At 38.8% G+C, this 23,747-nt stretch overlaps 1 protein-coding gene and 1 long non-coding RNA gene across 2 annotated transcripts in view; both read right to left on the minus strand.

Annotated features, from left to right (window-relative positions):
* LOC132070254 (uncharacterized) overlaps positions 1 to 23,747 on the minus strand; it is a 1,108,023-nt gene that overhangs the window by 353,058 nt on the left and 731,218 nt on the right. The gene's annotated exons all lie outside the window — the stretch shown is intronic.
* EFNB2 (ephrin B2) overlaps positions 1 to 23,747 on the minus strand; it is a 46,234-nt gene that overhangs the window by 7,115 nt on the left and 15,372 nt on the right. The window contains exon 2 of the mRNA XM_059493897.1: positions 16,601 to 16,884. Within this exon, the coding sequence (XP_059349880.1) occupies positions 16,601 to 16,884 (284 nt within the window). The remainder of the gene's footprint in view (positions 1 to 16,600; positions 16,885 to 23,747) is intronic.

Genomic DNA, 23,747 nt, shown 5'->3' on the forward strand with positions numbered 1-23,747 from the left:
CGCGATCCGGGCGCAGGCCGGCACTGCCGTGCCGTGCTCCGCTCCCTTGGAGAACCCACAGGGCTGAATCACGGTGCATGGGCGCGCCGCTGCCGCCCCAGCCAGCTGCTGCTTGCAAACAGCTGCTGGCAAAGGGCTCAGCAGCTCCTCAGCAGCTGGTGCTGCAGCCACTGCACTGCAGCGGCCGCCGGCCACCGCGAGCGGGGCACAGCTGCAAACGGCGGGCTCTGGATTCCCCGTGCAGGCAATGCACCGGGGGCTCTCCTGCCCTGCTTGTCCTGGGGATGGAAATTTCACTGTCACTTCTTGGAGTTGTTCATCTGAGGCCCAAAATAAACTTATGAGGGGGCGCACTGGGCCGCCAACCGCAGAAAACAAATGGAAAATGGGATGTCAGGGAGCTCACTGCTTGGCTTGGCGTGGTGGTGAAGTGCTTAAGCAGCACATGCCTCCCTCTGCCCCTCTCCTTTCAGCCTGTGGGCTTTACACTCTTCAGGTCTTTGTTTTTAATTCTCGCTCCTTCTCTTTCACCTTCCTTGGGGATTTTCTTTCAAATGCAGTCTATGTATATTTCCTTTTTCCTTCACAATGTCTTCCTACCCCCATGGCAGTATTTTTCTTGCTCTAATCTTCTCTCTAGCCGTAAAGATATAAACCCCATACTGCTGAACCCTGCTTCCTAGCCTTTGATCTGAGTCTTGTTTTTGTTCCACTTCTGACTCTTTTGTGACCAACTCGAATTACAGCCACCATACAAACTTCCCAAACTGTGCTTTCTTTTCCTAAAACTCCCCTCTCCTAATACGTGGTCCCTCCCAGTTCCTCCTCTTGTTCCCTCCCCCCGTAAAAACATGACAATAGCTGTATGGCAAAAAGACTTTTCAAAATACAAAAGAGCACGTTGAGTAATTTAAGATAAAAGCTGATCTGAAATGTGTCACTGCATTGCCAGGCTTGGAAAATAATGGAGACATATAGTTTTGTTTTCTTTTGTTTTTTTTTTTTGTTTTTTTGGTTTTTTTTTCCAGAGGGGAAAAAAAAATCAATACCAAGTACCCATCCTGGACATAAATCAAATGTGTCTTTGCTGAAAGTGTTTTTTATGATCTACTTGCCAATGTACCAGCACAAGGACACAGAGAAAAAATGCAGTAAATAGAAATACCAAAGCTGAGCACCAACAGAATGTACAAATAATAAACACTGACTCTGTCTTGTGGTTTTGTTATTTGATTCTTTTTTTAATCGAGCCAAAGGGAATCACATCTCCTTAAACACCTTCTACTTCATTTTAATTGACTAGAATGCTGCTTCTTCTAAACCAATGCCTTTTTATTCTTTAAAGGCCTATCCACTTAACCCATGGAGCAGGAGACCTCAACAGGATGCAGAGGATGCAGTCTGACCTCAGCACAGAATAAGAAAGTAAGTTGAAAAAAAAGAATGCAAAAATTACTTCAAATACAGTCTCCAAATGGGAAGACCCAGATGTACAATGAGTCTGGTTGTGTGCCTATGCCAGCGCAATCCGCCTCGCCTGCCTGCTAAAAGAATGCTTTCAGAGCTTTGATGTCAGATGAATGAATTTGCAGAAGTATTCACTTTTTCCACAGTTCTTCAAGGGATTTTAGGAAAGCCTATGATGTAGCTCAGAGTACAGACTGCTACGTCCTGAGGAACAGGGAATTTTCAAAGAGAAGCATTTCAGTGACAAAGCAAGTTTCCTTCTCAGCCTTTCCTGTAATTAAACTGACAATTACCCAAGGCCACTGGAGGAAATTATTTTTTGAAATTCATTAAGACTACCGAAATACAACCTTGCATATCCCTAGTGTACCAGGAAGAAAGTGGGTAGCTTTAAACACATCGTTTTAAGCTTTGAAAAGCTTCACTGAGAAAAAGAAGTAATCTGGGACAGCAGAGAAAACAGAGTTTCATACTGCTAATGCCCCTTGACAGTGCAGTGTGCAGAAGTCAAACAAGGGAGTGAGTACAAAATATTCCTCAAACACTTGCTGCAGCCTTTCTATATTGATTTCCAAATGAAAATTACACCCACTGTCATTTTAGCTCCTCCACTGCATCCACACCTCTGTGGGAAAGTGACCCAGAACTTGCAGCTCTGCTCACACTGAAAGGATATTAAAAAAAAAAAAAAAAAAAAAGTGCCTCCGATAGGAGTTTTGGGTTTAAACACAAATGTAACACAAGTTTCTGGTACCCAAAATGGAAATGTTATCCTCCAGTATGTTTATATAATCAGATTTTAAACTTTCTATCCAATTTATTCTTATATGCATATATATATATATATATATATATATATATATATATATATATATATATATATATAAGAACAAGGGTTTTTTACATTTTGGTCTAAATATGGATTTATTTTAAAGTCAATTGCTTAGATGAGTTACCATACAAAGCCCTCTGCTAAGAAGACTAAATACTTAAATATTAACATTAATAAGCATAATGATTAATATGAAGTTTCTCATTAGTATGTTCTCAGGATCCCACACTTCACTTTCTATTAATACAGCAGTATGTAGGAAAGTAGAAGTAAGTAAAATGCTGCTAAACAGGTAGCAAAATATTTTTAAATCTTTTGATGGTTAAATACCTCTGATTTTCTGAGACCTGTCCTGCTCCACTGGTGTCAACTGCAAAACTAATAATTACAGCCAAAACCACATTAAATTATCCAACAGTTTGTCTATACCTAAAAAACCCCATATATAATTGTACTAAAATCTCTACTAATTTGAAGTCTTTCTAACAAAATTTTAATAACTTATAGGCCATTTTTACAGTAGTTTATCAGCACTGTCTGCATTCCTTGAATACAACGCCAGCTGCCATTTTATATGGAATGCAAGTTTAGCTTTTCAACATTCAGAAAACACTTATCTGTTATGAAATTATGGTTTAAGAGTCTTGCTGATACATACTTACTTTAGAGAAGCTAGTATACATTTGCAGGTTCATAACACACTACTTTAACATCTCCTCCTCCATACACATGGGAGAAATTAAATTATTCAGACCAAAAAACCTCATTCTGATCTGCCTCCCCCTCTTTGAAATACATGAACTGTATAAAACAAACAACCCCCCCAACAAAACAAACAAATAAACAAAAAAGGCTGGAACTCATGTAAATAAATGTATAATGTTTTACATTTATTTGCTTTTAAAACTCCACAAGTGCTGTTTATTGTACAAAGTGCATTAGTCATAAATGCAGAGGCAGGGAGTCAGTGAGCATAGCAGAGTCAGCTGACAAGAACAGTTCCTGGCTATGATTCTTATACAGTCCCCATGGAGAGGAAGTAATATTACATTTTAATATGTCTTCATTTGATTGTTATTACTCTGCCTCCCAGGAGGCCATGCCACTGCATGGATCATGGCTGTTTTCAACCTACCAGGTTGGTAACATTGCTCTAATCAGACAGAGAATTAAGCTGCTGCATTTGTGCCTGTATATAGCTTTTCATTCACAAAGAGATTAGAAATGAAGGCACAGTCACAAAAATTCAACTTCCTTCACTCCTAAAAAACACACATTAGTTACAAAATGAAAAAAATGCCATGACAATGACTTAAAACAGCAGCAGACAAAAATCTCAGCCTTTTAATTCTGCTACACTTATTACCCACAGTTTAATGTTTTAGGATTATGAAAAACATTACCTATTTGCAAATTAAATGACATATGCTTTGAACCAACACAACTTTAAAACACATCTATTTCTAGAGCTTGAACATGAAATGGACTACATAGCTGATGAGAGAAACCATCATTGTATTTAATTTTCCTGTGAAAACTAAATGGACCTTAAACCACAGACTATAGGAATAAATGAGTGATGTCAACTGATGGGCAAGGGCAAAATTGATTTTGTCCCTCCTTAGTGTGCTGGACAAAAAAAAGTCATTTGGCAATATAATAAAGACACATCTCTGATGAGGTCATGAAGAATTAATTGCTGCTGATGTGGATCTTTTAATAGCAAATTGAGAATTACAAGTTTTTTAGGGGCAGATCAGTAGTATCCAATAGTAGTGATTTTCACAGTTTGTGTTCATCAAATACTGCTTGAATACTGCATCAGAAAATAAATTTCTCAAAATCAGAATAAAATTAAATCAAATCAAACTACCCATTTCCACTTTTCCACTGCTGTGCTTAGAAAAAGAATGAAAAAACCAGCAAAAATCCACACAAGCTTTAGATCCAACAGCAGTGAGAAGTTATTCTTAAAGCAAAGTTGCACTCCATCTCACATGCACTCTCAGGATTACTAAATGCATGAAAAGTTTTTGAGAGTTTTTTATTTTATCAAGTAATAGAACACTATTTTGGCCCGGCATGCTCTGACTGCTTTCATCTGCTTTTGGTCCTTTTAATGATGTTCTTTAGTAAAGCTCTGAATAAATAATTCTTCTTTTCCATAAATTTAGATAATTTATGGGAGAGGTTTAAGAACACCAGAAATCACACACTGCAAAACCACAAATCACTGATCACAACAGGGAAGTTGTTTCGAAACAACCCATGGACAAAAGAACAAGATAGCTGAGAGAATAGAAAGTGTTTTAATTAAATGAAATTTAATTCTGCCCCCCAGTAACAATGCCAGATCTGCATGGACATCTGAAACAACAAAAAAAAATTGTTCAGGCCTCTCACCAAAGAACAGGTAAACTCGGCTTACATTACTCTGGGTGAGCTGAAAAATATTTAGAGAGAAGAGAAATATGCTAGTTTCAAATACTAGCAACTAATGCTTTCCCTTCTCTTGTAGTGATGAAAAGATTGACACTGAAACCTTCACTTTTTAAAAAAAAATTAAACTGTCTTCTGAAGTTTAACCGTCAGCAGTCCCAAACCTGTAAGTACTAAAACCATGAGTACGAAAATGTAAATGCATTATGAACACTTGAATGGAATGCTGTTATGTGTTGACTGTTTTTTATCAGCAGACAATAAAATCAAAACTTTCTACCTATCTTCTAGAGACAAAGAAATGATAAAAAACCCAAAAAACCCAACAAATAAAAAAACTGCTGAATTTGCCCAATTTAATTTAGGACTCCAAGACTGTAATGAAAAATGTATAAAAGCAGCTTACCAATAATTTTGTTTTTTTCTAAAGTCTGTTTTTTTAATTTGCAAAGGCAAGGTGGCAGAATTTTGAGGAGTTTCTCAGCCTAAAAACCTCTCATTCTGCCTTATTCCACACATTGTTTCAAATTGAGATAGATTTTTTTCCCCTTAAACTAGGGCTCATGGAGTGTTTATAAATACTCCTGATGCCAGTCTTTTTTCCCCTCTATACATATGTGGGGCAAAACTTCAATAAGAGGCAAAGGACAAGAATTCTCTATTCTTTTCACTTTACATTCTTGCTTTTTAAATTAAGTCCTAAACTGCATGTCTCAGGATTTATATATAAACAGGATCCACAAATTATATTCTCTACAGCAAGTAGGCAGCAATGCCCTCTCTAGTCAAGCTAAAACCAGAACAAAATAAAGCAAAATAAAGAACAGGCCACTTTTTGCCAGGAAGAAGCAAAGGCTCTGCAGCAAAACTTTTAATTCACTTTTCTAACCACTGCTCTGAAATGTGTCTTGTCCTACTGTTACTAGCACAACCTGGGGTACTTTAGATGGGACTCATGATACAAGGGTATTTATATAATTTCCCCATAAAAGTCTCCACTTGTATTCATATGTTAAGAGAGGGACAGATTCTATTCCTGTTTCAATGTTTTTTTGAGGGTGCAATGCAGAGGACACAATCGAGACAGAGCCAATCCATTTTGTATTGTAATATACTTTGGTATATACCAGCTGTATGATTCCAGGGACATCTCTGGAAAGCCACAGACTCTCCTTCCCACATCTCATGCCATCCAACAGCACAAAACTGGGAGAGAGTTGTAAAGTTTCCTACAATCAGAATTATTTTATTAATTCCAGGGAGGCATGGCACCAAGTAAGAAAAATATACGCGGTAAAAAAAAAAAAAGCTGCTTATGTCAACAAAGTCCTTCCATAAAGGGAAAAAGAGACAGTGAGAGAGCCAGAAAATATAAATAAAAGCTGTGAATTCTGACTGGTTACTGCTGCCTATCATTTTAAAAACACCACCACTTTCTCACTGAGTTAAGGAATACCACAACTGAAGTGTACTGAACAGTAAACTATTTGCTGAATTATTATCCATTACTGAAGGTCACAGGTTCCACCCACCCACAACAAAATCCTACTTGCTTTACTGCTGTCAAGTGCACTGCCCCTTTCCAAAACTCCCTGGGAATGATTTAGAGATTATATAAAAACAAACCAGAAAAGCATCTCAATACTGCACCACTATGAACGACGAGTCTTTCGTTACAGTTAAGCATTTCTAAAAGAATTTCAGTCCTATATTTCACATACTCTGAGAAATGTTGTCAGATAATGATCCACTGCACACATGGTTGCTTCTAGTTTACATAAACAAATTATATATTTGTGAGTGCTGAAGTAACTGTGGCAGATGTAAGCCCACTAATTATGATGTATTTAGTGTATACCCAAAAGTATGCATCTAAAACAGATTACTAGTTAGTTGACTTCACCATTCACAAACAGGTATTTTACGCAAATTTATCCTCTCTCCCAGCATGCTACTGAGAAAAGCTTCTCATGGATGGGGAGAAGTGTCTCCCAGTACCACAGCAAGCTTTGCTTAACAGTTCAGCTGAACAGAACTAATAGAATTAGTTAGCATTCAAGTTACACTGATTGTTGCTAATGACAAGAGGGCTTGCTGGAAACAAAAGCAGAAGCTTTAGCATTAAATGAGGACCTGCTTTCTGTATCGTACAAATTCAACCTCACTCTACAAGGATGTTCACCTGCCTTGAAAATCTCAGGTTTTTGTCTGTGGCACTTGGATAAGAAAGGGTTATAGTGAAAGTTCATATTAAATAAATAACAAACCTCTTGCTCAGTCTACTGTCACTAATTGCATGCAATGATATTAATGACCCAGTAATTGCTATACGAGTAGCACTGAAGTGGAAAACATCATTTTGAGGCAGAGTTCATCTCTAGGTGGTAGGACTTCACCAGTGACTGAGTTAATGCCTAGTGACAGTTTAGAATATAACACTACAGATGAGAAAATGTGCCAGTCTCACGGTTATAACAGTTTAGATGGACATGATGTTATTTGCTTTGACCACACAGAGTCTAGGAGTAACCCCAATAAAGTACCACAGTCAGACTTTGCCCTGTAGATGAACCTCATTCCTTTCAGGGGAGATGCTGTGTACTATAACAATCCAGAGCAATTTTCCACATGTTTGCTTCAATAAAAGAATACCTTCATCTCCTGCTTTTACATGTAGCACAACAAAAGTGTGCTTTATTGCAGAACACAAAAAGCTATTTACATCATCTAACTATCCTTCAGCAACACAGAGTTTGGCACCTTAGTGCTGAGATCAATTATGATACTATTGGATGACTGTACACTTGGCAAAGATGATCAGAAGTTAAGCACTGTTTTGACTGGAGTATGCTTATGTTTGTGTTTAGAGCTGTAAAATACCCACAAAGTAAACCTTAATGAGGGAACACTGCAGAAATTAAGCAATCTGAGTTTCCACGGTTCTACAGGATCTCCTGTTCAAATACTTGCCATTAAGAAATTAAGAGGTTTAGCTTCTTTAGAAATTACCACATAGGCACATCTTGACTCATTTTAAGGAGCTCCAGGGGGATATGCTAGTTCTGCCAGTGTTTGGAATTTTGGAAAGTCACAACTAGACTGGCGAACTGATACTTTTAATACTTATGTTCACAGAGTTTTTAGAAGTTACTTTAGTAGTTATACTTATATTCACGGGGTTTTAGCAGTATAACATTATTTAGTTGTTTGGGGTTTTTCTCCTGTTGCAATGAAAATTATTTTGCTAATGTCTTGACTCTGCTAGTGAACCTGCTGTGGCAGCCTCTGGATGGCATGTGGAATCAACTTTCAGCAAAGGCTGGGGCCAAACACACGGAAAGCAACTCTGCAAGAAAGCCTCGAGGGTCCTGGAGTACACCAAGTTGACCATGAGGCAGCAACGTGCCCTCGTGGCAAAGGAAGCCAGCAGCTCTTGGGCTGGATCTGTGAGGGGCAGCTGGTCTGGGGAGGGGATCCTTCCACCCCACTCTGACCTGCAGAGATGTGTGCAGTCACAGGTTCCTCAACACCAGACAGATGTGCACCCACAGGAGCAAGTGCAGTAAATGCTCATGGAGATGATGAAGGAACGGGAGCACCTGCACAGGAGGAGGGGCTGCATCCTTGGGGATCCTCAAAACTCAGCTGGACACAGTTCTGGGCAACTGCCTGCAGGTGGGCCTGCTGAGCAAAGGTTTGAGCAGGGGGTTAGATGAGCTCCAGAGGTGCCATCCAAACCAATCCATTCTGCAATCAGCTGGGCTGTTGTGGTCTAATGCATTTATGTGCTAACATGAAATACTTGAAAAACAGATAATTTTAAGTTTTCCTGCCAGGATCTGGATTCAGAGCTCTGTTTCTCTCACAGCAGCCCAGTGAGCACATAAGGACTACTCTGCTGCTGCAGTTTAGTGATTTTTGCCGTCTTCATCTACCAAACAGAAAACAGATAAATCATGCTAACAAAGATCCAAACATGCTTTTAAAAACCAGCCTTATCAGCTTAATACGGACTCTTCTCCAAGAACAGCTAAGACTACCTTAAGCCTACTCCTGCTTTTACTTCCAGAAAAATTTGCTTTATTTCCTTGGGACTGAAAAAAGAAACTGGAAGACTGCCCATTAGGGCTTAGTTTTATAGTCTGATTTATCAGAAATAAATCCTGAAATATTCTTCATCCAAGGTTTCCAGGATAGACTGAAGTCAGGAAAGAAAATCCAATTTGACATTTAACCCTGGTTTTCAACCATTCCAGTCTTTTGTTTTAGCTAATGCAGTTTTCAGACAAAAGTACATTTCCCTCCATTGCAGCTACATAAAGACTTTAATGAGACAAACAATTTCAAGTCTTTAAAATGAGTTTCATTAAAGTCTTTATAAATCCTTATGCAGCTCCTCATCTTTAATTTTAGGACTTCAAATACTGCAATATGTAACACATATGATACAAGCAACTGTATAAAGTAAAGAATAATCATTCCACTTGATGAGCTACATGATCATCACCCAACTTATGAACAAAATAGAAATTAAATGTGTGTAGTGTGGTAGTGCACTCTCAAGTTTCAGTTTAGACAGAGACTTTCTTCATAGCACGGCACATCTTTCCAATACACAACATCCCCCTGATTTAAACAGTTACTCATATCCTGAATATAAAGGATAAAACACACACTCAGCACATTCTTTTTCTGCATGTAGTCCTGTTAAGGATGTTTATGCAAATCTAAGAACATACACATTTTGGAGAAGATCAGGGTTTAAGCTTTTTTTTTTTTTGCAAAGCACTACAAATGCAACATACATAAAGATTTCTAAGGGAGAATGCTGTATCCTTCTTTGTGAATGTATTGTATTTCCCGTATTTATAAACTGCTTCTGAGGAACTATGAAAGCGAGATACACAAATAGCAACTTAAACTATTAAACAGCTTCTTATGAAATTTTAAAATCTGTTACATCCATGAGTATTTCCTGAATAATTTTTTCTTCCAGTCTGAACAATTATTCTTCATTTTCATCTGATTCCATATCTATTCAGAATACTTGTGGGGGTGTATTTTTTTCACAACATGCCATCAATTAAAAAACTGAGAATTCCTATCTTTCCTTTCCCTCCCTTAGGAACAGAGACATAATAACAGATTTCCTGCTGAACTATCTCTGTCTACTTTAAAGGAGATAAACGACTGGTATTGCCTAGGTAATGGCACCGAATATGAACAAAGTCCATCAATATAAAATGGCCTTATTCTCTTACAAGACCTGTGTGGTCTGGGACAAAACCCCAAAGGACCACGACTCCATTAATCCTGCAGGCCTTAGACTCTGTTAGAAATCTGAAGCTGCACAGACAGTGATTTTTCTCTCTAATAATATTATTTGTATAAGCTGTATTTATATTTCATTCAACAAGGGCTAAGTGGTATTGCTGATACATCCCTTAAAAGACTCTTCAGCAAAGTCAAAGACTGACCTCTGGATATCATTTTACACAAGGAGAAATTATTTATCTAATTTTCTGAGGAAGGAGAAGGAAAGGAAAGAAAAAAGTGATCTTTGTGCAAACGGAATCAGAGTGACTATTATTGCACTGGCTTTCATTAGCACCATCACCGCCACCACAAAAAAAAAAAAAAAAAAAAAAAAAAAAAAAAAAAAAAAACCCAGTAGATTTCTGGACCACAGACTCTTTAACAGAAACCAGGAAAAATGTCTTTGCTGCAAAAAATAAAGGGACTGAATTTCTGAAACAGTATTTGTTCCTGTTTTGGCTAGTTTGGCATTAACAAAGGAAAACCTGTTTACTGTACCCTTTTGGGCAGCTTTCACTAGGTGATTTGGAGCTTGCAGGGGACTGCAGGCTGAAATCTGCCTCAGAATTTCAGAATTTTTCAGAATGTCCGGCCAGACACATTAGCCAGCACTTAAACTGGTCAGAATACTAAAATAACATTTTAATGTAAATCTGTTTGGCCATGCAAAGAGATTTATTCTTCCCAGCTGGGCCATATTTCAGGGCACAATCTATATTGTCCTTTAATATGTTCTTCCTCAGACAGTTATTGCCCTTTAATTGCAACAGAATGACAAAGTGAAAACATAAAAAGCCTTGTGATTTTTTTCAAACACAGCTAATGCTAAAGTTTCAGAATGACTGTTTTGATTTTAAAAGCCACAGTACTATTAAAGCAGTTATCCAAAATATAGTGCTACTAGCCAGTATAAACCTTTAAATCAGCCAGGGATCAAATATATATAAATATACGTTTTTTAATTTAAGCCAGAAGCCAATTATGTAAGTGGGTCATTTGAAAAAAAGTTGACAAAAAAACATTTAAGGAAAGCTGCATATTCAATTTTGCCAACGTCAAAGCCAATGAGCATCATTAGCTCAGCAAGCCAGCTAATGAGGTCCAGGCAGAGCAAGCCTTATAGAGGAATCTTTCAGAGAGCCACTCTGTAGCCCCTTCCCAAGTCACTCTACTACAAATTTGGAACAGGTGAAGCCTTCATTGCAGGTGACTTATTTTTTAATGTTGATGATGTCAGCCCATAAACTTCACTTATGCAAAAGAAGAGATGGCGTGAAATATGTGCTTGCTTGGCCAAAGTACCTGAGGAGCCTGACGGCGGCTTGGGGGCAGGCGGCACTGCTCCCTTCCCTGCGGCACAGCTCCCCACAGGCTTCCTTCCTTCCTTCCTTCCTTCCCCCAGAGCTCCCCCAGCACAAACCCCGCGCATCACCAGCTGCTCCAGGCTCTCTGACTAAAGGCCAAGTTTACTGGGAAGGGCTCAGGATGACTCCTGTACACCAAGAGCAAACATCTTTGGTATATGAAATGCACTTGAACTCTGCTAATGCATCTCTCTCACAAACAAGAAGAATCTGCATCTGAGAGGGGTACTGAACCAGTGACACATGACACAAGTACTTGCAGATCAAGTACTAAGTATCTCCTCAGTAGCAAGAATATACTCACTGCTTTTTCTGGGCAATTCATAACAGCAGAAAATTATTTCCTAACCATGCAAAGACATAAAAAGACTTTTAATGCAAACATCAGAGTTGCAAATCTTCATACCCTTCTGCTGAAATTTGCCCTTTACGTAGATATTTATGTTGTAGGGCATGATGTATCTTCTTCCTTCATGCATGTGATTAAGGACTTCCTTAGAGACTTATGATATGTTAGCTAAATGGTCACATATTTTAGGATAATCAAACATTAATACTCTGAGATCTCAAGTACATTTGACCTTCTCCAGTTCTGCTGAAAAGAAATCAGGTAACTGTAGGAAAATGAATCTATTCATTTCCCAGGAACGAAAAATTGATGATAGCAAAGAAGAGAAAAGCAAGGACACTGTTACATCATTTATTCACTTTCACAATCCCATTTAGTATAGTCTTTCCAATTACCGCTGTTCATAGAATTAACTCTTTGGATACTGATAGTCATATTGAGGAATATCTTGCCAAGAAATGAGTTATCTTTTTTTTTAAAGTACCACTAAATGTGAAAACAGATATGAGAAACTTACCCACACTTTTACTTTTTAAAAAACTGGGAATTGTGAAATGAGAAGATTTTATACGCCTAGGCTTAGGGAAGCACTCAATAGAAAAGATCTCCTTCTGCTATACTTTTCATGAATACATCTGGATGATATAAAAATTATGGCTTGAAGAACTCCTGTGCAATCATATGTCTCTAAAGGCTGCTTCATCCTGTGTTGCAATTCCCCATCCCAAAATGACTAACCCCCTAATATGAATAGAGATTTTACTGTTTAATACAGCTCCACAAACCACATACTATTACCTTAGAAAAACAAACTCTCTTTTCAAATAATGGCAAGGTGATAAAGGTGCGTGGTGATGCACAAAACATTTAAAGGGCTGACAAGAGCCTGCCAGCATAAACAGCGTGAGATCAGGCTGTAGGCGCAGCCACAGCAGGCGCTGCAAAGATGCTGAGCTCAGTGCGCTCTTGTGTTAGGTTTGTTTGATGCCACTTAGTTGAGGGAATGCAAGATCCTGAAATACTTTAAAATCAAAAGCTGGCACATAAAATGCATCATTGCCTTCAAAAAAACCCAACAAAACAAGCAAGGTAAAACGGAGGGAGGGAGGGAGGAAGGAAGTGGCGGAAGGAAGGAAGGAAGGAAGGAAGGAAGTGGCGGAAGGAAGGAAGGAAGTGGCGGAAGGAAGGAAGGAAGGAAGTGGCGGAAGGAAGGAAGTGGCGGAAGGAAGGAAGTGGCGGAAGGAAGTGGCGGAAGGAAGTGGCGGAAGGAAGTGGCGGAAGGAAGTGGCGGAAGGAAGTGGCGGAAGGAAGTGGCGGAAGGAAGTGGCGGAAGGAAGTGGCGGAAGGAAGTGGCGGAAGGAAGTGGCGGAAGGAAGGAAGTGGCGGAAGGAAGGAAGTGGCGGAAGGAAGGAAGTGGCGGAAGGAAGGAAGTGGCGGAAGGAAGGAAGTGGCGGAAGGAAGTGGCGGAAGGAAGTGGCGGAAGGAAGTGGCGGAAGGAAGTGGCGGAAGGAAGTGGCGGAAGGAAGTGGCGGAAGGAAGTGGCGGAAGGAAGGAAGTGGCGGAAGGAAGGAAGGAAGGAAGGAAGGAAGGAAGGAAGGAAGGAAGGAAGGAAGGAAGGAAGGAAGGAAGGAAGGAAGGAAGGAAGGAAGGAAGGAAGGAAGGAAGTGGCGGAAGGAAGGAAGGAAGTGGCGGAAGGAAGGAAGGAAGTGGCGGAAGGAAGTGGCGGAAGGAAGTGGCGGAAGGAAGGAAGTGGCGGAAGGAAGTGGCGGAAGGAAGTGGCGGAAGGAAGTGGCGGAAGGAAGTGGCGGAAGGAAGTGGCGGAAGTGGCGGAAGTGGCGGAAGTGGCGGAAGTGGCGGAAGGAAGTGGCGGAAGGAAGTGGCGGAAGGAAGTGGCGGAAGGAAGTGGCGGAAGGAAGGAAGTGGCGGAAGGAAGGAAGTGGCGGAAGGAAGGAAGTGGCGGAAGGAAGGAAGTGGCGGAAGGAAGGAAGTGGCGGAAGGAAGGAAGGAAGGAAGGAAGGAAGGAAGGAAGGAAGGAAGGAAGGAAGGAAGGAAGGAAGGAAGGAAGGAAGGAAGGAAGGAAGGAAGGAAGGAAGGAAGGAAGGAAGGAAGGAAGGAAGGAAGGAAGGAAGGAAAAGAAAGAATTACAGGTCTGTGAATAGGAATGCATGCAAACAATTCAAAGCCTGATTTGCATGCATGACTAAGATGCATTTTATTACTTATAAAAATGACAGCAACTGTCCCAACTACCAGAACTTGCACTGACAAGGCTGTGTCATGAGCTTTTGAATACAAACTAATAAAACCCTATCTAGCTCCAGTACTCTCTAAAATGGTGTCCTAGCTGAGCACTGGCCTACTTTTCTATGCCTCTTAGTGCTTCTGAGACCAGCATCACTGAGTTTATTGTTTTCTCCTTGAATGACAGGAAGGTGAGGGTTTTAGCTTTAGGACGGCTGGGTTTTCAAGGGTGGGGTGCTTTTTTGTCCAGCCTATTAAAATGTATGGGTACCTTTGCTGAAGCTCAGTCAGTATGCTAGAGTGATAAGTTAGCCATTTGTTTATGCCACAATGAGTAGGAAAAATAATACCCTGAGGCACTCCAGTATTACTGCTAGGGCAGTGTGATTTTTGAGGCATTAGACTGAAGGCTGAGTAAGTTCTTTCAACCAAGTTATGCTGTAATCTTCCAGGAAATGCAATGTCTATTATGTCTTATTGCTATAATGAAATAATTATACCAAACTAATGAAAATGAGATGTACTTAATAATTCTCTGGGTAAATCCATGACATAGATATGACAGAACTGACAGTGCATCAGAAAGCTCCATTTGTGCCCATAATTTTCAGGTAATAATTGTAACAGTGCCATTTGTTCCACTACAGTTGGTCTTCTGTGGATGTTTTTAAAAGCAGCACTAAATAATGAGCACATTTCCTCATTTAAGCCAAATATTTGAGCATGGTCATTTTTATGCTACACATTTTCACAGGAGTTACTATCTCTCTATGCTACTAACTATCTCTCAACAAGTAATTTTCTTGCTTTCACCCTAGTAAATATCTCACTGTATCTCAGTGGGAAGTTTGTCAAAGTTAATATTGTTTAAGTGGGATCACATTTTTATATACTCCCCAGCTAAACAGAGAAAGTGCCCATATTTAGCAATCTTTAAAACAAAAAAAATGGTGATTTGTATCTCCTGTAACTCTTACTTAATAATTTCTAAAACTAGTAATTAATATTAATAATGCAGTGAATTCTTACTTTAGCTGCTGTGACATACAAGCTTGTTTTATACATTACCATGTACTATTATGGATATTACTGGGAAGTGAGCATTAATTTATATTGAATTAATTTCCATTTCCATTTCAAAAGTACTTGATCATAGCACTTTTTAAAAGTGCCAATATTTTTAAATCAGAAATTGAGAAATAATTACACAGGCCGACATTACACGAAATAATTATCAATCCTCCAGTTTTCAAGGAGGTGGCAGAAACACGTTCAGGGACTAATCTTTTAGCATGACCTGTTGTGACAGGACATGGGTTAATGGTCTTAAACTAACAGAGGGTAGATTTAGACCAGGTATGGTGAATAAATGTTGCACAGTGAGTGTGTGAAACACAGGAACACGATGCCTAGAGGTGTGATAGATGCTCCATACCTGGGAACAGAGCTCTTAGCAACCTGATCTAGCTGAAGATGTCCCAGCACACTGAATGGGGTTTGGACTAGATGAGCTTCAAAGGTCCCTTCCAACCCAAATTATTCTATGATTCTGTGAAATAAGACACACAAGTATCTAACTTGTTTGTAACTGCAGAAAAGCCAGGTATTTGCAGAATTTTTTCCGTCACCTAATAACTGTGGATACTTGCTCAAGACTTAAAAAGTGCCCATGGGGCTAAATGAGATCCACAGGGCTTAATATTACAATGACAAAACCTAAACTAATGTAAATTGTTGTTATACTGCTGAGGTCTCAGCTTATGCTAACTCCTGATTCACATCGTTAACTTCACACATCATAAGTAATTTGAATCACTGAACACAGTGGCTACCTCCAGACTTGCTTTCAGCCATAAATCCCTGATCAGAAACTCACACAAAGTTTGTACTGCTGCACAGAGGCCTGTGCCATGCATATTTGTTTAGCAAGCCAGGACCACGAAAAAGGATAAAATTCAAGACCATGCTAACTAGTCTAGGTTTTACCCAAGAACTCTCCTAGCTACTGTATGGACATAGTAGGTACGTTTTGAGGAAAGGCATGTTCAACTACAGGCCCTTACCAGTAAGCCTTGTACTGACAAAACTGGCACCAAAGTGGCCAAAAGATGCTTCCTGTGAGAGTGCCCAGAGCACCTGGAGCAATGGCTAGCCACTCACACAGGATGCCTCATCTGAGAACAGCTGGGTCACTGTACTCCTGCTCCTGGCATAAGAGAAGCCAAGGACAAGGCCAACAGCACGGCACATTACCAGCACAGTTTAGCTGCACACAACTTCTAATGCAAATACAGGACACAATACTGTGCACAAAGAAAAAAAAAAAAGGAAGAAGGAGAAGGAAAAAAAGCCTTTTACAGGCATAGAAGTACAATCAATTGTGGTTTATACAAACCAAGGAAAAAAGAGACAGAGACCTTTTGGAAATCAGAAACAATATTGAAAATATGCTGGCAAGAAATAACTTTCAGATAAAAAATACATAAACCCATTCATATCCCTCTTAGTAGTTTGCTTATAATACACAAGACAGCATGCAAAATAAGGAACACTTATATTTAAAAGAATGAACAACTGAAAGTTTGAACTTACATATGACGTAATAATCTTTGTTCTTCTGAAATTCCAGGCCCCAGAGATTAGGACTGAACTCTTGAAACTTGATGGTAAACTTAACATCTTGATCTGGCTTGGCACAGTTAAGTAGAGGTGTATTGTCCTTTTTAATAGCACAGCTATCAGCTTGGTCTTTATCAACCATGTAGACCTTATAATATTCATATTGGCCAACAGTTTTAGAGTCCACCTTTGGGCATATAATATCCAGTTTGTCTCCGATTTGTGGATATAGTACCAATCCTTGACCAGGAAGGAATCTAAAAAAAAGGAAAGAAAAAGGGGGAATGGGGGAAGAGAAGAAGAGATAACATTTGAGATATTTAATAAAATTGCAAGCAGAAAAGTAGCAACTGCATGAATAGACAGGAATAAACAGTTTCCAAAACCAAAATGACAGACTGAGCAAACCAAATCTTAATAGTTTGGGCTTGATTCAATATCAACAAGATGTTTATTTAGATCTTGGAAATTACAGATGGATTGAATCTTTTAGTCCTTATCCCAGTTTTGGGCACACCAGCAGATTTTACATCTCTCTCTGGCAGGCACTGCTGTTTTTTGCACTGCATTTAGCCATGCAGAGCGGCTAACACAATACCTGATGAGCTATGATTCTGTTTTGCTAATATTTCTACTATTCTTGCACATATTTTGCTAATTTTGAATATGGGAGAATGACAAAAATCATCTTTCAACCCCCTTGAACAGCCATGTGGGACAGGAAAAAATGTCAGACTAACAATATATCAACATGCTGATAAACATTGTTATATTACTAGTGTAACACAAAGGAACATCAGACACTCAACCAGGACCATGTTTACAGATCTCTGCAAAGGACAGAGATCTACCTGATCACACATGCTTCAAGGAAAAACACTTATATCCAGGACAGTGCGACCATTCCACTACAATGATTTCTCTTCACAAATTCCACCGTTACTGTCATTATTTTAGCTCACTTTTGATTTCTTTTTTTTTGGGCTAGTAGGTAAAGACAGGTGTGCTTTTTTTCTTATTATGGGAAGACTTCTTACACAAACTGGCAGGGAGCTTTAATATTTGCAGTTAGACACAGTATTTTGTCTTTCCTACTCATATTAATTAACAGGCAAACATGATCACTTCTTCATGGAAGAAAAATACAAATAATTACTTATGGTATTGATTCATGCACAAAATAAGGAGTTGTGTTCTCACAAGGACAACAACCACAGCAGGTTTGTTTGTTTCTCTCTCCATTAAGACATATTTGTTTCAATTAAGGCCAAGAAGTGCATGTTTTAGAACAACAGCCAGAAACACAACCAATGGACTCGAATGCACAGACCTAAAAGACTTTCTTTCCTCTTTTTCCTGCCTGCCAGCATTTTCCAAAGATCTTCCTTAATGGAGAATCGGCCTGAAAAACCAAGTGAAACAATTCCTGTCTAATGAACACCCTTCTCCAAGTGCTAATATTTAAACAGCACACGTAGTAAATCTAGCTTATTCACAGGCAGCCTTCCTGGAAACTTCAAATTAGAGTATCAAGGCCCACGCAGAACAAAGCTGTAGGCGTCGGTGACCTCCAACCTCTGGCTTGGCAAAAGGAGCCACCAGCATGAAGTACTGGTGGGGGAGAACCCACTAAATTAAAGCATGATGCAACGCCCCAAATTTCCAATCCATCATTTACAACTGCTTGCTCCACACAATTCAAGTTTATGATCTGTGCTAATTGAAGCAGGATTATTTTCACTCACAAAGCCAGTGTAAGAATTATATTTGTTATGAAGCAGCACGTAGCAGGACAAAGACGCGTAATTACAGATTTGGGGAACCAGAACAATGAAATGTTATGGCAAGAAAAGCGACTGTTGATGTATAAATCACTGCGCTCTTTTGTGCTGTGCAGCGTAATTTCCAGACTGCAGAAACTGGGCTTGGCCACGGCTGTTCAAACAGAGACTGAAGTGGAGACAGGGCAAAGCTGCGCCTCCTCCTCCAGTTTTCAGACATGCCAAAGGAATGCAGCGACTACGGCCTCCGGAAAGCTGAAATGGTCAAACAAATGGGAAGGTGGGAATGCATCCTTCTCGGAGTTACCAGCCTGCTGAAGGACAACCACAAGTGTGTGTAGATGTGGCACCTAGGGATGTGGTTTAGTGGTGAACCCAGCAGTGCTGGGTTAACAGCTCAACTTGATGGTCTTACAAGCCTATTCCAACCTGAACAATTCTATGATCCTACAACTGAGGAGGATCCCAGCCAGCAAATTCCCAAGGGAGCGGCATATACTCAGATTTTGGCTCTCCTCAGGGATCAACTCTGACCAGGCAAAAGCAAAGGGACAGAGTTTCCAAGCCGACCTGCGTCACCTGTGACTGATTTTACCACCTTGTCTGACCACAGCCCCATTTTAGCTTTGCTCCTGTGCAGCACTGCTGTATCAGGAAGATGACAATCACTCATATTCCCCCATCTGTGGGCCAGGACAAAGGCTGGTCACTGTATGATCCCACTTCTGCAAATACTTCTTCTTGCCAGCAATTCTTCTTCACATAACAGGACTGTGTAATAGGAAACCTGAGATTTCAAAGGACTGAATCTTTGCTTGTAAGTTAATCAAGTTAGATTCCCATACATAAAAAATATGAAATTCTTAAGGTTAGATAAATGTACCTGTCCATCATTATCAATAATATAACCTAAAATCTGCCCTAAGAACCGAAAGACACTGATGCTAATTTTAGACTTTGTGTGTATACATGTAGCAGCCACAGTGTATGTTCTCCATGCAAACTCTGGGCACAAACAGGATGGGTTGAGAGACGGTATGCCAGGCAATCCTCAGAAACATCTACAGGAAAGAGGGCACACTTGTGAGCCTTAGTTTCAGCCAGGAATTGTCCCATAAAAGGTAGAGGACAGAACTGTCCCCAACAGACAGTTAAAACTACATTTTACAAGAGCTTTAAATGAATGCACTTGTTAGACTTTATGGCAGGGAATATTCGTGCTATGACTCTGAAGTCTGTACAGTTTTAGAACGAAACTCAGTAAATCTCCTTCTACTTGAGTGTCTGAACTTGTAGGATCTAACGCTGATGGGATTAGGGAAGAAAAAAGGCTTAAAATGCAAGGATTAATCTGAGAATTTGATTGTATTGAAATTTTTCCACACTTTGCAGTTTTGATCGTGACTTTTGCTAGGAGAGATATTTTTCCAATTTACTTTCCTTATTTTCTTACAACAACAAAGCCCAAATATGGATGGAGTTAATAAAGAAGTTTCACCTCATGCATTTCAGTTCAACCACACAACTTACAGTGGCTGATTAGTCGTAGGCATGATTATTATCCCTGCATTTGTGTAGTACTTTTGCTACTGTACTTTTTATAAAGACTTTAAATCATTTGCTGGGTACTAAGCATTTTCTGAAGCTATTTATGAAATGTCAGAAGGATTAAGACTACTGTTTTATGATCCTATTTTTGAAGACTTTCTATGGGAAAAAAAAAGAAAAAAGAAAGGACAATGTACATTCAGCCTTGGTGGAGGTTAAAAAGCATCAGGATTGATCCTGAGTCTTCATTTCTTCAACATCAGCAAGTGTTGATGTTGTCTTAAGTATTCCAAAGTAGCATCAAGGCTTGATGAAATGTTTGCAGGATGGTGTCTATAAAAATTAACAAAACGGCTTTAAAAGTCTGATCAAAATGTGCCTTCATTTTTTTCCCATGTCAAAACAGAGCTATAATAAAGATGAAGCAAGGTGTTTCCAGAATCCTGGGACTGATCCTGTAGAGGCTGTTATTTCAATGATGGCTTGGGACAGTGACATGCTCTCCAAGTAGTCAGGACAGTGCCAGCACTGGAACCACTGCTTTCTATAAAAAGCTTCTAACTTTCCGCATTTCAGCTCTAAGTATGATTTACTGCAGAACTTAAACACCAACACAGGCCCCTGGATCCCAACAAAAACTTAGAAGAAAAGCTTAGCAAGCTTCCCAACTCATTTCTGTCAGCAGTCAGATACAGAGAGACTCTTGGAGCATTTGAAAAATCCTGCTCACAATAAATAATCCTGGTGCCTGCTGTGAGAAAGCACAGAAAAGTATATTAAGTACCATATAAGCTGTATGATGAAATTCATGCACTTTCTGTCTGGCACTTTTCAATACAGATGGCATTTTTACTGTCAGCCCTAAACTGGTGCATTGTGGGCGACATTTGACATCTGTGCAAAAGCCCATGGATATGAAGCCCTCCCACATGTCCAACTAGTCATGCAGCTCATCAAATAACACCACCTTGCAGAGATCCCAAACCTTTTGAAAAGTAATTACTGCACTTGACCAAAAAGTCACAGCAACACAAAAAGAAATTGGGAACAGAGTGGTTCATTCCCTGCTCACACCAATACTTCAATGATTTTATCTACCACACTTGAGTGTCAGCAGCAGTTTCTGGCAATAATGCAACCTTACTTGTCAAAGTCTTCAAGAAGTTAAATTTGATTGTGAAATTTTATATATATTTTTTTAAAAGTATATTAGTTTACCAAGAATTTCTTAAGAATTGACTTATTGTTTAGAGAAACTTAGCATATTCAACCATATTAATTACAAAGGAATTTTGCTTAATGATAACCACTCAAACTTGCCTAACCTCATAATAGGAAACTCTCTCTCAAAAAAAAGTAGAACTTAACTTGCTGACACTCATTCATTGAGAATATTCTATCATTTCTTAGTATAAGAAAATTTCAGAAAATTCTGAAATTGTAAAATTACCTGCAGAAAAAATTCTTAAGAGAAATAAATTCTTAAGAGATTTTGTTAATCAGTATTGAGTGATGTAACCCTATATTTTGTCAGGGTTTTTCCAACTTGTGAAACTAGACACATACATATATGTACATATACTATAAATATATACATGCACACTTAGCTTTAACTATATTCTAGTAATTATAAAATAAATATGATTTTAGAAAGCATGTTAGTACTTGATGCAAGGCTTGTATATTTAACTGGAGAGGCAGTGCCAAATTTCTGTGCTTTAATAACTTACCCAAACTAATTGGTGTAGGCAGTTAGCTTTAAATTAACGTCACAAAAATAATCCTAAAAATGTGAACAATCAAGACGCTTCTTAAAATGCAGCCTGAAACCTACTGTTGGGGAATCCTACCCACTTAACTTTATGAAGTTTTAACTATGAGCCTGACTCTAAAGTTACTCATTGAAAAGTTTATTAAGGAAATATCATGAATACTAATAACACAGTATGTTAGTCCGTTACTTATAAAACTGCAAACTGAAACAGAATACAGAATTACATTCCACATCAAGTCCTTACTGTCTAAAGAATGTTTTTAAATTAGTATATGTATTAATCATCTGACTTTTGAGAAAACAACAACATTCATATTTCAAATATCACTTAGTCCACCGGAGAGATATTTAAGCAAGGCAAAAGTCTTACCAGCTTGATGCAAGCAAAGAGAATTTTCAGGAAAAGGGTAGTGATTTCAGTGAAGTAGCAGAAAAACAATTTCCTGTTTCCCATAAACACTGCACTGCATAAAATCCGAAAACAAAGATCAGAGCTCTCTGCAAAAGCTCTACACAAAACTTTCATGTTAGTTTTTGTCATATTCAATACCAGGCACAAAAATATGCACGTGCATATAAGGTATACACCTGGCTGTAAATGCTTTTTGTGCAGAAGCAGTGATTTTATAGGACTCATCTCTCTCGACTTTAAATAGATTAAGTGAACATGAATTCAATGAGAACATGATCAGTAACTGCTGTGGACAGACAGAAAGACAAGCTTCATCAAAAAAAGATTAATGTGGAGTCTGCCTTAAAATGGGTACATAATTTTATGAGGAAAAAAGGCACTACGCTTCTGCAAAATCTTTGCAAGAAACAATACCATAGTGTGACACAGCAAGATGACAGACTGGCTTTATACACAGACTAGTAAATGAAACTTTGAGAGCAAAAAAAGCATAGCATTTCGTATTATTAGAATTCTTTTAAGTGAGTTTTGGAAGCTACTTTTCTTTACCAGTGCAGTCTTATTAAATCATTTTAATACTACAGGAAAGTTTTACACAACATGCTAAACAGGGATGTTTTTGAATTTAAATAAAATTGAAGAAGTTTAATCTGCTAACCTTTATTTATATGTAACATTTTTCCACACAGTTAATGAAACAATTTATGTAAGGAATAGCTGCTGGCGTTAATGGGAACTTGCAGGCTAGCAACTAAAAGGAATTCAAACAAATAAATAAACAAATATATTCACGCTCATCCCTTAAGATCTTTAATGGCAAGTACCACATTATACAAAGCCAAATTAAGAAATATTATAACATGAGTTGGTAAAGCAGCAAGTCCTGTATTTCTCACTTCTACTGTAAGGGAAAAACCTATGTTCAGGCTCCCCTGAAATAAACCCACAGCAAACTCATAACTGCTTTGAAAGAGTTCCCTGAAACCATAGCTGATCTCCATTCTAGGATTTGGGGTACCTTATTCTCCTCACTCTTCCTCACCTCTAAAAGAGCCCATCTCCTTTCAGACTACCTGGGCCAAATGCTTGCAGTGCGCTGAAAAAGGGAATGGTAAAGGTTTTATATTGTTTTAATCACAACGCTGGACACAACATGTCAGTGGTGCCACCATTTCATGTGCCACAAATAGCCATGCAAATGGGCACTGGTCTTGGTGCCTTTTTCTGGACCTATTCTTACATCAGTTTCAGGACTTCCATTTACTTCAGTAGGTCAAAATGATGCAGTATGTTTGCAAGTGAAATCTTAATAGCTAACACAAGAATGATTCTGTAGCATTATTATATTTTATCAAAATTTTTAGTGGACAGGGAATAAGGAACATGTATGAAATTTTAATTTAAATTTTCATTTAAATTTAAATTTTCATTTATCCATTCACTGCACTACCTATAGCAAAACACTAGAGGAAAGCATTTAAAATACAAGGGATTTCTAATACGTGTAAACCAAGGATGGGCTTAGAGTGCATATGCTTCTCTGCAAAGGAAATATTCTTTTGCATGGACCTGCTGGATTTGACAGTCAAATTGTACCATCACATC

This window comes from Ammospiza nelsoni, chromosome 2 (genome assembly GCF_027579445.1).
Source record: "Ammospiza nelsoni isolate bAmmNel1 chromosome 2, bAmmNel1.pri, whole genome shotgun sequence".
NCBI classification, from domain to species: domain Eukaryota; kingdom Metazoa; phylum Chordata; class Aves; order Passeriformes; family Passerellidae; genus Ammospiza; species Ammospiza nelsoni.